Below are 14,183 nucleotides of genomic sequence, written 5' to 3' on the forward strand. Positions count from 1 at the left end.
AGAAGTGGAGGGAAAAGACGACCGCTGGACAGTGTGAAGGGTCAACTGGAGGTCCGTGACAAAGGACAGACAGTGGCACTGATCCACCCCGTGTGGGGTTTCCTCCAGCAGAGGCCCAGGAAAGGGAGCTTGCTGGGTTTAACCAGGGTTGAGGCACTATCAGACGGGTCTGATGAAAGAAGAAGGGACAAGAAATACTCATCCTAGTAAGTTGTGACGGAGCACATGACGCTACGGTCCAGGTGCTGTAAGTGCTATGCATGAATGGCAGCTTCTAGCCTCGTGGCTACCCTACCCGCTGAGTACAACAGTATGCTCGTTTCATGAATGAGGAAGCTGAGGAATAAACTAATTAGTTTCTGGACTATGGTCACATAACAGGATTCAGGCTTGAGATTTCACTTGGGAACCCTCTCCCCGCTCCCCCCTACCCCAAAAGGGAACTGAAAGAAAACAGAAGTTTTTAAAATTATGTCAGAGTGGGGGGTGTGTATAATATTAAAATATTCTTTTATCAATAGAGTAATGGACCATGAAATTACAAGTGGTTTTCTAGCTTAGTGTTTGTGTTAAAATTTAAAGACTCCTCAAATCCAGAACTTAATGAGACTGTGCAGTACAAGCTAACTTGTTTCACATTTATATCCCAGGCAGTAGGATGGATGTTTTCACAGGTGATGTCATTTACCTCAAACTGTCAGCACAAGATGAATCTATATCCTGAAGAGGAAAATGAGGCTCAGAAAGGCTAAACGATACGTTATACCTTTTAGCAAAGCCCTGAAAAGTGAAGTGGCCTTTCCCTGCCCGTCTTGCCACTGAGCCCCAGGAAACCAGGGCTCACAGGCCTGACTGGACTCTGCGCAGAACGAAACACTCCACGGCTGTTTGCTCTCGTGGGAACTTCTTTCCAACCATCGCTTTACTCTATCAAGTGAAAGAAACTAGGCCATGCTCTCACCACTATAGCTAAAATCAAACTAAAGAAGCTGAAAATAAAAATTTGAAAAGCAGAGTAAAACCTGAGAAGAAAATCTTATGTCCAATTCCCAAATATAAACACTAAAGCAACAAGAAAAGTCATCAGACTTGATCATTCTGCGGTGACACAATAATTAAGCTTGATGAATGCAGCTCCCTACCATGAACACACACCAAGGTAAGAAAAAACTTGGTTGTTTAATCTCTTTGAAAGTTATTAAACAGCTCAAGTCGATGTTTTCCAAATTGTCTTGCTGAACAAGATATTTTTCTTGACTCATAAAAACATAAAACAGTCGCAACAGATAAAAAATGGAATATATATCTGAATAACATATATACAGCAAAGATTTACTATGAAGTCAGAAGCTATTAGAGTGCACTTATTACAAAAATATTTGTATAAAACGACATCCTCATCACTGAAGATGTAAGGACATTAAGTTTTAAAAACTTGTAAGAGAATACTAAGCTTTCATCTGTCTGCTCGCATTCAACCAGTTACTCAAAAAGAGATGTCAGTAAGGTTTTCAGTATTTTCCATTTTGAAACACAAAGTGCTAGATACTGAGAAAACAAAATTAAATCTTTCTCTTTCAGTTTTCCATTCTAATCATTAAATATAAACAAGTAAGATTTTAGTTCACACGAGCTAAGGTAGGTCCTTGCAAAGGAAATATGGTTTATTTAAAACAACAACACATTCCACACTGACCTGTAGCATCCAACTAAATGTGACAGAAAGACACCGTGTTTTGAAATGGCTAACTTCTAAAGGAAAAACAAAAAAGCTCTACTTACCATATACATCAGTATGTCTCTAATCATCACCATAGCTGTTTGATGATCATTCCAAGCTTGATTTAGCGTTTGAAGAAAGTTGTTATTCAATGAATTTAGTACATCTTCTCGCACCTATTGACAGAAGAGTTCATTACAGTTTGTTGACACGCCTACACGCTCTTGTACGTACACATGTACATATCTGTTCAATAAAACAAAGTGTAAATCTCCAATTTTCAATCAAAGAAACACATATTAGACCAGTGGAATTATTTTAAGCTCTAATATTACCTCTATACAGACAATTAACAAATGTGTCATGTAGTCCAGACCCATCTCCTCACCTCCAGAATCAGAAAGCCACCTCCTGGGCATTTCTCAACCCTCCAACAACTTAACATCACAGTAAGAATAAAATGCTAAATACTGGTAAGAACTACAGGGCCCCACATAACTGGCCCCAGGCTACTGCTCCAACTAAATTTCCTACGACGCCTCCCTTTCCCCATCTTTATAGAATGGTTGAGAATGTTGACTTTGGAGTCAAACTACCCGGGCTCAAATCCCAGCGCCCTGACTAGCTGTGTCACCTTGTGTTAAAGTTATTTCAACTCTGTGCTTCAGTTTCCTTATATGTGAAATAGTAGCAACACACTTAGAACAGTGCTTGGCACTCTGAACACTGAATGAGCATCAACTATTAACGCAGTGTGCTCCAGCTACAACGGAGCCGCACACAGCAACCGTGCTCTGCCCCTTTCTTCTGCAGGCTTCACAGAGCTCACGCCCTCACTTCTTTCTGCTCAAGTTTAACCTCCACACAGAGGTCTTCCCCGACCGCCCTATTTCAAACAACAGCCTCTATCTCCACTCTTAACCCTAAATTTTTCCTCACAGTACTTGTCACTACCTACTCTGTCACATATTTATCCGTTTACCGTCGCTCTCACTAAAACGTAAGAACGACGGCAGCACGGATTCTGACTTCTCTGTGTGCCTCCCACACCTCACAGTGCCTGGCATCTGTAAGACCCTTTACTTCATTCACCCTGCCCTTGAACACCATGATCCACCTCCAACACCGTAAGCTTTTTCAGGATATCAGCCTTTGCACATCAAGTTGCCCGGAGTCTGAAATGCCGTCCTAATGCAATCCTGCTAAGACAACTCAGCCGTCAAGAATTCCTTCCCACCGTCTACAAGCATACTGCCACCTTCTCTAGTAAGAGGTTCCGGACCACTATTTCCTGCCGTGTGATCAGTCCAATGGGAAGACTGCGGACTAGAAAACGGAATGCAGACTCTGGTTCTAGCTTTATCATGAAGAACCAGTGCGCCTGTTCTCTAAGTTCCTACAACACTTTGGGACCACACTGCCAACCTCTCAATCATTCACACCCAACCAGTCCTCTGTGGTCTAGCTCAACTCCCAACTCCAGTGTCAGCAGACATGTTGTATCCCCAAACATCTGCAGTAGTGGTTAAACATTTCTAGGTTGGGGAGAATCTGAAGTCATGGTGGTCTGTGAGAAATGATTTCATGTGTGTTGACATATACAGAGATCTATCAACTTGAATTATAAACAGTAAATAAAATTCCATTGTGTGTTAGCACTAGTATAAACAAGTATAAGCAAGTGGTTGGAAGTACCAAAGACTGAAAAAAAATACACGAAACACACTATTCCCAACAGACGAGAAAATAAGTTCAAACTGAGAAAAATGCATCTATCTTTTCTTCTATGTTAGAGGAAAAATGGTCATTAAGAGGTTTTAGTGAGGAGACAGTATGTCTGTTCTACTCTACGTATCTTATGAAAACCACTAGCCTATATGACGTTAATTTAGAATTTTATTTTATATATAATCTTTTCTTCATAAGACTAAGTTCCTTGACTTCAACACATATCACCCATCAATATTTGGACTATATCAAAAGCGATAAACACTCATGTAGGTTCGTAGACAGTACTGTGTTAAATAAATACATTTTTGTAAAGTGGGTAATGTATCATTTATTTCAACTCATTAAGTCTACCACTTGTCAGATGCAAATTCCCAAGGTAGCTAACGGTAGAAAAACTACAAAATGAAAATACACCTATTTATAACATTTTTCACCAAGCTTCATATTCGTTCACTGAAACACTAAATTCTGAGTAGCAATTAAATTAAAATCATGACAATGCCAGAGAAATCGTACTATATGACAAAAATAAAATGTCTGTATTCCAAACATCAGAATATCTAGCAATTAATTATTCTTAAGGACTTAAATGAACTTTGGTATGACCCTTTGTTATAAAATCAAGTTACACTTAAACTGTATTAACGTCACCCTAATTTTGGAATGCAAAAATGTGCTTGGTATATCTGTTAGATGAATGAAAAACTTGCCAATTAAAAATTTTAAGGTTATTTAAAAAAAGATGTTTCCTAAAATCACTAACTTATATACACTTTAAAATAAAACATACCAAGTACTTAAGTAATATTCGTATTTCTTGCTGCCTTTCAACAAAATGAAAAATGTGATCAATGAGCACAATGTGTCATAAATTATAAAACTGCTTTATTTGCATACTTCAAAAACTTATCCTGACATATCAGTAACAATGAATTTTACTTAGCAGAAAATATCTGCTATTAAGTTAATTTTGTTGTATTTCATTTGTCTGTCTACTGTTGAAGTGAGATGTGGCCATGGATCTGCTTTGGCCAATGACATAAGCAGAAATGATTCATCACTTCCACATGATGTAAACTTTACCAGCTTAATTTTTAAGTGTAAAGTTCGGCGGTATTAAATACATTCACAATTAGCTTTTATAACGGGACATGGGAGTTCTAAGAGGTGTCCCAGAAGATGTTTTTCAGACATACTCTTACATTTATTTTTGAATGACTATGTACACACAAATACAGATATGTGACTGGAAGACATAAAATAAATGCCTTAGATACACTTGCTGCATTCTCCTCTTATTCAGATCACTCTGTGAGCAAAAAAATTCTTCTAATGCTGCCTCAGAAAAATCTTTTTCTACTCGGAGACATGAAGAGTGAGCAAGTATTTGTTCAAATACATACCATCAAAAGGAGGAAGGAGATGAAAATTCAACCGTTATGAGGATTAAAATGGGGTTCTTAAAAGAAGGTATGTTCGTACATAAGTCAAAAAACACATTAAGTGGGGAAAAAAAGACTTAACCCTTATTTTACAAATCGTTAACAGAATACAGAAAATTTGAAATAAAAAGTGGGGTCAGTTTGTGTGTGAAATAACACTGTTCATCTCGCCCCCTAACACACCCTGCACTGGTTTTTGCACCAGCGAAGGCAAGCAGGAAGGAAGCCTGCCGTAGAGGTGGTCCAGTCCAAAGTGGACCTGCAGATCAGGTATGTGCAACATTGTTATGTAAGAAAAGCTACATGAAGGTTGTCCAGATGAAGACCTGGAATTTGAAGTGTGAGACAAGGAAAAACAAGTAACAAAGTCATGAAAACAGAGAGTAGGATGGGACCAGCTGACAAGGCTAAAATGAGCAGTTGAAACCTGATGGCTGTTCATGGCCCTTGGCCTTGCAAAAAGCAAGATACAGACAGCAGTCGAGAGCAGCAGATCACAAACCTGACAGAGGATTAGAATCACTTGAAGAGCAACAGATTTTGCTGAAGAGAATGAGATGACAAGACACATACTGGGAGAAAATATCTGCAAAAGGCCTATCTGGCAAAGGACTATTATACAAAATATACAAAGAATTCATAAGACTCAACAAGAGAACCCAATCTAAAATACTGGCAAAAGACCTGGCCACCTCACCAAAAAGATAACCAGATGGCATACTGAGAGATATTCAATCTCTGATTAAGAAATTGCAAGTTGAGGGGCCATCTGGCTGGCTCAGTTGGTGGAGAGTGAGACTCTTGATCTTGGGGTTGTGTGTTCAAGCCCCAGAGATTACTTAAAAATAAAATCTTAAAAAAAAAAAGAAAGAAATTGCAAATTAAAACAACAATGGGACATCCTTTACGCATCTATCAGAATGGCCAAAATCCAAAACACTGACTACACTAAATGCTGAGGTGGATGTAGTGAACAAGCTCTTCTACTCATTACTGGTGGGAATGCAAAATGATACACAGTCTGGCAATTTCTTACAAAATTACATGTACTCCAACCATACGATCCAGCCATGATGCTCCTTGGCAGAAGTACCAAAGGAGTTAACAATTTATGTCCACACAAAATCCCAGGTTCAGATGTTTACAGTAGCTTTATTCATAAAGTCCAAAACTTGGAAGCCATCAAAATGTCCTTCAGTAGGTGAAACAATAAACTGTGGTGCATCCAAACAATAGAATATTCTTCAGTACTAAAAAGAAATGAGGCATTAAAGCCATGAAAAGAGACGGAGGCACCTTAAATGCATATTATGAAGTGCAAAAACACAATCTGAAAAGGCTATCTAACGGTATCACTCCAACTACATGACATTCTGGAAAAGGCAAAACTAAGGAGACAATAGAAAGATCAGTGGGCATTAGGGTGGAGGGAGAGATGAACAGGCAGAGCACAGAGGATTTTTAGGAGAGTGAAACTGTTCCGTATGGCACTACAATAGTGGATACATTTCATTATACATTCACTAAAATCCACAGAATGTACAACACCACGAGTGACCTCTAATATAAAATATGGACGTTGGGTGATAATGATAAATCACTGTGGGTTAATCATAATAACAAATGTACCACTCTGGTATGGGATGCTGATAGTGGGGGAGACAGTGGGAAATATACAAAATGTCTGCACCTTCTCCTTAATTCTGCTATGAACCTAAAACTGATTTCAAACAATAATAATAAACTGAACTTCATCAAAATTAAAAACTTCTGTTCTGAAGACTGTTTAAACAGTAAACAAGCTACAGAATGGGAGAAAATACCAAATAATTTGTATCCAGAATAAATCTCTCACATCTGTCTCTATATAGAGATACACAGGGAGAGAAGAACTCTTACAACTCTGTAAAGAAAGCAAACAATTAAGAAATGGGCAAAAGACCTGAACAGACACTTCACCAAAGACGTTATATAAAGCAATTCTGCACGTGAAAAGAGATGTCCGACAACACTGGCCATTAAGGAAATGAAACTTTTAAACATGAGACACCACTACACACCCATTACGATAATGGCTAAAACAATTAACAATACCAAGTATTTGCAAAGATGCCAAGCAACTAGAACTCTTCTTATATACATTCCTAGCGGGAATACAAAATGGTACAGCCTGACAGGAAAACAGTTTGGCAGTATCTTATGAAGTTAAATATTCACTTGCCATATGACTCAGCAATCCCACTCCTAGATATTTATTCTTGAGAAATGAAAACTTCTCTTCACACAAAATCTATATGTGCATGTTTACAACAGCTCTCTTCATAATCATAAAACACTACATACAACACGTAAATGGATATGTAAACTGTGGTACATTCATACAATAGGATATACCATTCAGCAATGAAAACGAACAAACTACTGATACATACAACACCTTGGTTCAATCTCAAAATAATTATGTTGAATGAAAGACATTGGTCTCAAAAGGTTATAGACTGTGTTGTTCCATTTACGTGATATTCTTGAGAAAACAAAACTATAGTGACGAAACAGATCAGTGGTTGCCAGGTACTGGGGTGGGAGGACGATGTGATTATAAATGAATAGGAGTGTTTGGGGTGAAGAAATGTTCTGTACTGATCATGACAGCATTTACATGAATCTATACATAAGCTAAAATTCATAAAACTGTACATAAAAATAAAAGGCTACTTTTATTGATACTGGCTTTTTAAGAACTTGCAACAATTATGATTCTCAAGTTAGACCATTTTATTATTATATATCCTAAACATAAGCTATGATGCCACAATGCTTATTTTTAAAACTAACTTGAGAGGTGCCTGGGTGGCTCAGTCAGTTGAGTATCCGACTCTTGATTTCAGCCCAGGGTCATGGTATCGAGCCCAATGTTGGGCTCTGTGCTGAGCATGGGGCCTGCTTAGGATTCTCTCTCTCCCTCTGCCCCTCTCCCCCACTAGCATGCTCTCTCTAAAATAAAAATAAAAAATCATCTCTTAAAAAAAAAAAAAAAAAAACCAACTTGAATGCCAAACAATGAAAGAATTATTATTTTGAGAGTGTAAACCTATGAATGACTCTGGAATAATTCATGTTGGCATACTACATTCTTCATTTCTGTGAACATAGCTTTTCCTGTCCTTTTAATTATATCCTTAGCAAAGATTAAAGTGGAATTACTAAGTCAAAAGAAAATGTTTATTTTTCAACATTGTGATAAAATCTGTTCACTGATAAATTAATGTCCAAGTTGCAGGAAACACATTCTCAAATCAATCAAATTACTGGCAAAAGGAAGAGAAGGATGGAAAGGAGGATGACAGGAGAGGCCAGCAGGCATGAGCAAGACCTCTAAACTCCCAGTCTTTGCCTTGAGTTTTCTTAACCAAATACCTTCATGGATTGACAAGGAGGCCAACCCTGGGCCAGCAACTCTTGGCTAGTTGGAGAATCAAAGGACATTAATGATCTCACAGTTCCCCCCACCCTCTAACAGCACTAGTACCCGGCGGGGGAGGGGGGCGGGCGCACACGCACGCACACACACACAAATTAAATCATTAATTAAGATTTTTTTGCCCTCTGTAAGTTTCAATGTCTGGGCAAAATCCAAGCCAGCCAATCCTAATTAAATATTTAGGTGACACAAAGAAATTCATCAGCTAACACTAATTATAAAGATTTTGGCTGTGAAGTCCGCTGAAACTAGAACTGAGCCATATCATTAACGATGATATGAACTACTGAAAATGAATGACTTCCTTCTTAAAAGTCTCAAAATGCAGGACAATTTCAAATACAGACAAATCTCTGAAGTACGGAAAATTGTATTTAGCACTATCTTGCATTGAAATACACACTGTGTATTAGAAACACAAAATGGGTCATGGAGCACATGTTAATTACACAAAGAACATTCTAAAAATATCACAGAGAAACTCTAACTTTAAAAGCTGTAACCTCCTAGAAATCTGTCAGATTTTAACAGTCACCCAAGAGTTAAAACAATCAAATTAGTATTTGAAAACAACTTTCCAGGGAAGTTAGTAACTAGGACTTTGAATAAGTTACTTAACCTATCTGGTCTAGAGCTCCTCTCACCTGTTATATCACTGGGGTTGACAAGAACAATGGCATTCACATCCTGCTCCACTAAGATGTCTTAGTACCACTGCAGGGCAGGCTCCATTTCACTGAGCAAATATGATTTATATTGGTTTCGTATGATTTTAAAAGTGGGGCTTCCCACTGTTTGGAAAAGAAAAAAAAACCTGAGAGCCACAGGACCTGCTAAAAAGTACCTCTCTGGCTCTAAATTCTAAAACAAATATTGCTTATCTCATCTGACTGAACTATTTACATAAGTGCACAACATTTACATGATCACAAAATAGCGTTTAAGTTCCCACTTAACAACATTTGAACTTTTTCAGAGTCCCGCACACATGATTTGAGGGCTTGTCACTTTACAAATTTTACCAGTTAGGGAAACCCTATTTTTCCAAGGAATGTCATTAAAGAGTTATTCTTGAAGATCTCAAAAACCTTTCAACCACACCAGAGTGATGTGATATAAACCTGCAATAAAAGTGGCTACCTACAGGAGTGATCTCCAGAGAAGCCAAACCATGGAGTATAGAAGACATGTCTCTTAATCGGACAGTTTTTAAAAAGCTCCTGGGGCGCCTGGGTGGCGCAGTCGGTTAAGCGTCCGACTTCAGCCAGGTCACGATCTCGCGGTCCGTGAGTTCGAGCCCCGCGTCGGGCTCTGGACTGGTGGCTCAGAGCCTGGAGCCTGTTTCCGATTCTGTGTCTCCCTCTCTCTCTGCCCCTCCCCCGTTCATGCTCTGTCTCTCTCTGTCCCAAAAATAAATAAAAAACGTTGAAAAAAAAATTTTAAAAAGCTCCACAGCTCTTCCCTTTCTCCTGAGAATTCCTGAATTAAAAGATTAAAAATAGCGTTATGTTTTGCTATTTTTATGCAACAGTTCCACAGAGCGAATAGTGGCAACACCGGAGTGCAGAGGCTGGAAAGCATGCCTGCCTGATGCAAATTACAGATCCAACACTTAATAGATACGTGACCGTGAGTAACTTAATTTCTTTGTGCATCAAGTTTTTACAAAAAAGGAACAGTAACAGCACCTGCTGCAAGGAGCTGTTGTGTGGATAAAATCAGTTAATATACAAATAATGCTTATAACAAGGCCCAGCCCACAGTAAATGCCATATAAGCATTTGCGAATATCAAAATGTTACTTGTATTACATATTCATATTATTAGCACAGATATTTGATCTTGCTACTCTATAAATGTCCACAGAGCACTGTCATCGTCAAGATTCATCATCATCATCACCTGGGCACTTATTAGAAATGCACAATCTCAGGGGTGCCTGGGCGGCTCAGTCGGTTAAGTATCCGACTCTTGGTTTCGGCTCAGGTCATGATCTCACGGTTCGTGAGTTCAAGCCCTGCATCAGGCTCCGCACTGACAGCACAGAGCCTGCCTGGGATTCTCTCTCTCCCCCTCTCTCTGCCCCTCCTCTGCTCTGTCTCTCAAAATAAATAAACATTAAAAAAGAGAGAGAAATGCACAATCTCAGATCCTATGTTAGCCCTATTGAATCAGAATCTGCATTTTCAAGTGCTTGAGATTTTGAAAGCATGGAACATAAAACATACATACATACATATGTTTAAATACTTTATACAATTATTTCCTAAGCCTCAATTCCCACTTGATTCTTGCTTTCCTTTCTTCTAAAACAGTTATTTCTCCCTGTAACTGGAAGGTTTCCTTTTATTTTACAGGTTGAGGAACTTGTAATACAGCTAATATCCTATTATTTGTGTATTCAATATATGGCTGGTGAACAGATGTTGCTCTCTCTCAAAATACATATAACCACCTCAGAATTTTGTATTTCAAAGCAAACTTCTACCAAGGTTGGGAGAATTCATCTTAACTTTTGTAGAGATCTTAAACTTTCCAAGCATTGACTAATGACAAGAGATTCCTGAATGATCTAAAGATCACTGACCTTTCAATATTTCCTAGACAGTGTTGTTTCTCATTTTTTCCACTAACTTTTAGAATAAAGGTGGCCGTCTTGATCAGAGGAATCATACCAGTATCACTGACCAAACAGTCAGATAGTGACTACAGGGAAAACTTGTTTCTTGACTGCTATCAGAAGACTTTTCTTAAGTAATTTTACTAATGTATACGTAGTTAGTAATAAAAGTTTAACCATTTTACAAAGAGCACATTACTTGTAATCTTAACATAAAACTCATTCCTAGTGGCAATATTCCCTCACTTGCTCTTTAAGTGTCAAAACAAAGCTCTTAACTCAAAAGGGTAACATAAAAATCTTTCTTCGAACTATCAGTTCAAGTATTTAATGATTACTTCCGACAGACAAACCAGGGTGCTAGCCACTATGGGGGATACAAAATGCATTCAGCCACTTTACAGTCTCTATGGGGGAAGGGAGAAAAGAGGAGCCTAACATTAGCATTCATATGACCTTAATACAAAGTACAGTATGATGGGAAGCACTAGAGAATCACGAGAGGCTCAAAGTAGGGGCACAGAGTGGGAATTAGGACAACATACTTTTTAATTTCATGCATGAAGAATATCTGCTACATATTTAAGTAACTAACTGTCTAAATTTGGCTTCATTTTTAAAAAATAAATTCACAGTATTATTAACTTAAAAAAATAATACACCTTAGAAAAAGCCTGATTTCTGAGTACAAAGTAGTACCATGAAAACTGGTACCTTTTTACTTAATGGAGCCTAAGTGTACCACAGAAGGACATGAATTATCTAACATTTGTAGAGTATTCCATTCACAATGGTTAAAACAAAAGATATGCATAAAAAACCATTATAGCACTATCATAAACTTTGAACAACAGGGCCACTCACAGAATAACTAGTAAGACATATACAAAGCATGGCAATATGGCAATCAGTCTTTTCGTTTCTTGAGTTAACGTGGAGGAAAAAAGTCCACGGTTCCACAGGATCACACGATCTGGCTGCCAGCAGAATCATCTCAAAAAATGAGAGATATACAACCCAGAAATTACACTGTGCTTTTAAATGGTGAAATACACTCTGCTTAAACAGGGTTTGGATTCAGCAATTAACTTGGGTAGGTGTAAGTATCACTGCACATGTGGAAGACAAAACAGAATTTGGCAGTTCGTGGATATAAAGCATGGTTTCCATTTGACTGCTAGTATTCTCAGGGATTCATTTCAATCGACAATTACTGAGTGCCAACTATATGAAGGAGAAGGAGACACGAACATGAATAAAACAGGTCTTACCCTTGGCTCATGTGCTTATTTTATAATTAAAAAAAACATCACTAGACATTACAACAAGACAAGAAAGCAGAAAAGGTAGGTACCTGCCCTCACAGTGCTTACAGGCTACTTAACAATTTAAGCGGGAATAGCTGATACGTAACACATGGGTGAATTTACCAAATAACCTAGGCCAAGCTTTAAGCCTGGCGCTCCCCCAACATCATTTCTCTGCCAGTCCTTTCAAAGTAGTAGCTACTCAAGTTCCTATTCCCCTCATATCCCATGGTTGCTATCTTCCTGACTCTCTAATGGTTTCTGTTCCCTACGCTATCCCCAGTAATCTCTTCCTCTTTGGGGATTACGCTATTCCTATTCAAGCCACCCTTCCAAAACATATCCATTAAGGGTTTGTACCTCTAGCTCAGAGCCTTCTTTCTCATCATCACCCCAAGCAAATTTCAATGAAATGGATTGTTTCTTTCAACAACTTTTCAGTTAGAAAAAAAGGACAAGACAAGATGGCAGGCGAACGAAAGATGCCCAGCAATGAAGCACTGAAGAAGGAATGCCTACTACATCTTTCACTCCATCTCCACTCTGGTCAGTCTCTTTTAGAAGGTTAAAACCAATGGTTCCCACCACCCACAGGATAAAACCCAAGTCCCCTACCATGTTTTTCAAAAACGAGTCCAACTAACTTTAACACTCTCATTCCCAAAAAATGCCATCAGACGCCTTTTATATTCCACCTACACTGACCATACCTGACTGTGCTCATCGTACCTACCTGCCTTTTTTAACTCACACCATTTTCTGGACTATCGCCTTTGGTCACACGATGAATCTTTAATAATTATTTAAGGCTTGTCGAAAATGACCTCCTCTTTCTACTCTGCCCTGAATTCTTCAGGCAAAATAATTCTCCTTCAAATCTGATTACCTCCACTAAAATTGGGAGAGTCTTGCTGACAGGCATAGTGTCTTAATTATTTTTTTGGCAGATGAAACAAGAGACTCAGTATCTGTGGGCCTCTGAAATGAAATGTCTTTGCTAAGGAAAATCTTATTCCCGAGTGTTTCTATCAATGTCCTCTTGTAATTCACTGCAATCACTGTATTTATATTTTGAACATAAATGCCATTTTAAAAAAAAACCTACATTCATCCACATTTGCCTAGAAAGAAAATCACTAAAAAGCTTTCTTATAAAAAGTCAAGTCTGTTTAAATAACTGACTTATAAAATAGTCCAGAGCTTACTGGGAAATACCAACTTCATTTTCACATGCAATTAGTACCCTCACAGAAACACTTTAATTTACTGGTGAATACACAGTATTTAAAATTCTGGCTCTTCTCATTCTCTCTTTAAAAATGGGAAGAAAAATCAATATATTGAAAGAATAGTTTACCCAGAGATACCATTTTCAGCAAAGGAAACCCTACATACAAAAAATAAACAGTAGTGTGTTACTTTACAGAAAGACTTTTCAATTTACCAAACATACAAACAAAACAAAAAACTCAAACAAGAAAGCCATTTAAAAATTCAAACCCTTCTTCAAAGCTTCAGTTTTTCAAGTGCTTACGTCCAAAACTTAAGTTCCCCAAAGGCAAGGGCAAGGACCTTTGATATAACGTAAATGCTTATTAGAGGAGTGCCTGGCACATGATAGGTCCTTAGTAGTTTTCTAAATGAATGAAAAGTGAGCGGGAGGAACCTCTAATCTGACTAATCTGCCTTCCTTCCAAAGTAAGATATTATTTGAAAAACACAGGTTATATGGATGGATTTTTTTTCATTGTGTGGATATAATTCCATTTATTGAACAGTCTATTAGTTAACATTTAGAGAGTTTTCAGCCTTTTTGGCATTTAAATACAATACTACAATAAACAGTAGCATATTCTTTATATACATATTTAAATATATCTAC

General features: G+C 37.9%; 1 protein-coding gene across 3 annotated transcripts in view; it reads right to left on the minus strand.

Annotated features, from left to right (window-relative positions):
- Positions 1 to 14,183, minus strand: part of CUL3 (cullin 3) — a 97,021-nt gene that overhangs the window by 51,716 nt on the left and 31,122 nt on the right. For all 3 annotated transcript variants that reach the window (XM_086719774.1, XM_086719773.1, XM_086719775.1), the window contains one exon: positions 1,783 to 1,896. In XM_086719774.1, coding sequence (XP_086575900.1) covers positions 1,783 to 1,896 — 114 coding nt within the window. The remainder of the gene's footprint in view (positions 1 to 1,782; positions 1,897 to 14,183) is intronic.

This window comes from Puma concolor, chromosome C1 (genome assembly GCF_028749965.1).
Source record: "Puma concolor isolate L17-30 chromosome C1, mPumCon1.1.hap2, whole genome shotgun sequence".
In the NCBI taxonomy this organism is placed as follows: domain Eukaryota; kingdom Metazoa; phylum Chordata; class Mammalia; order Carnivora; family Felidae; genus Puma; species Puma concolor.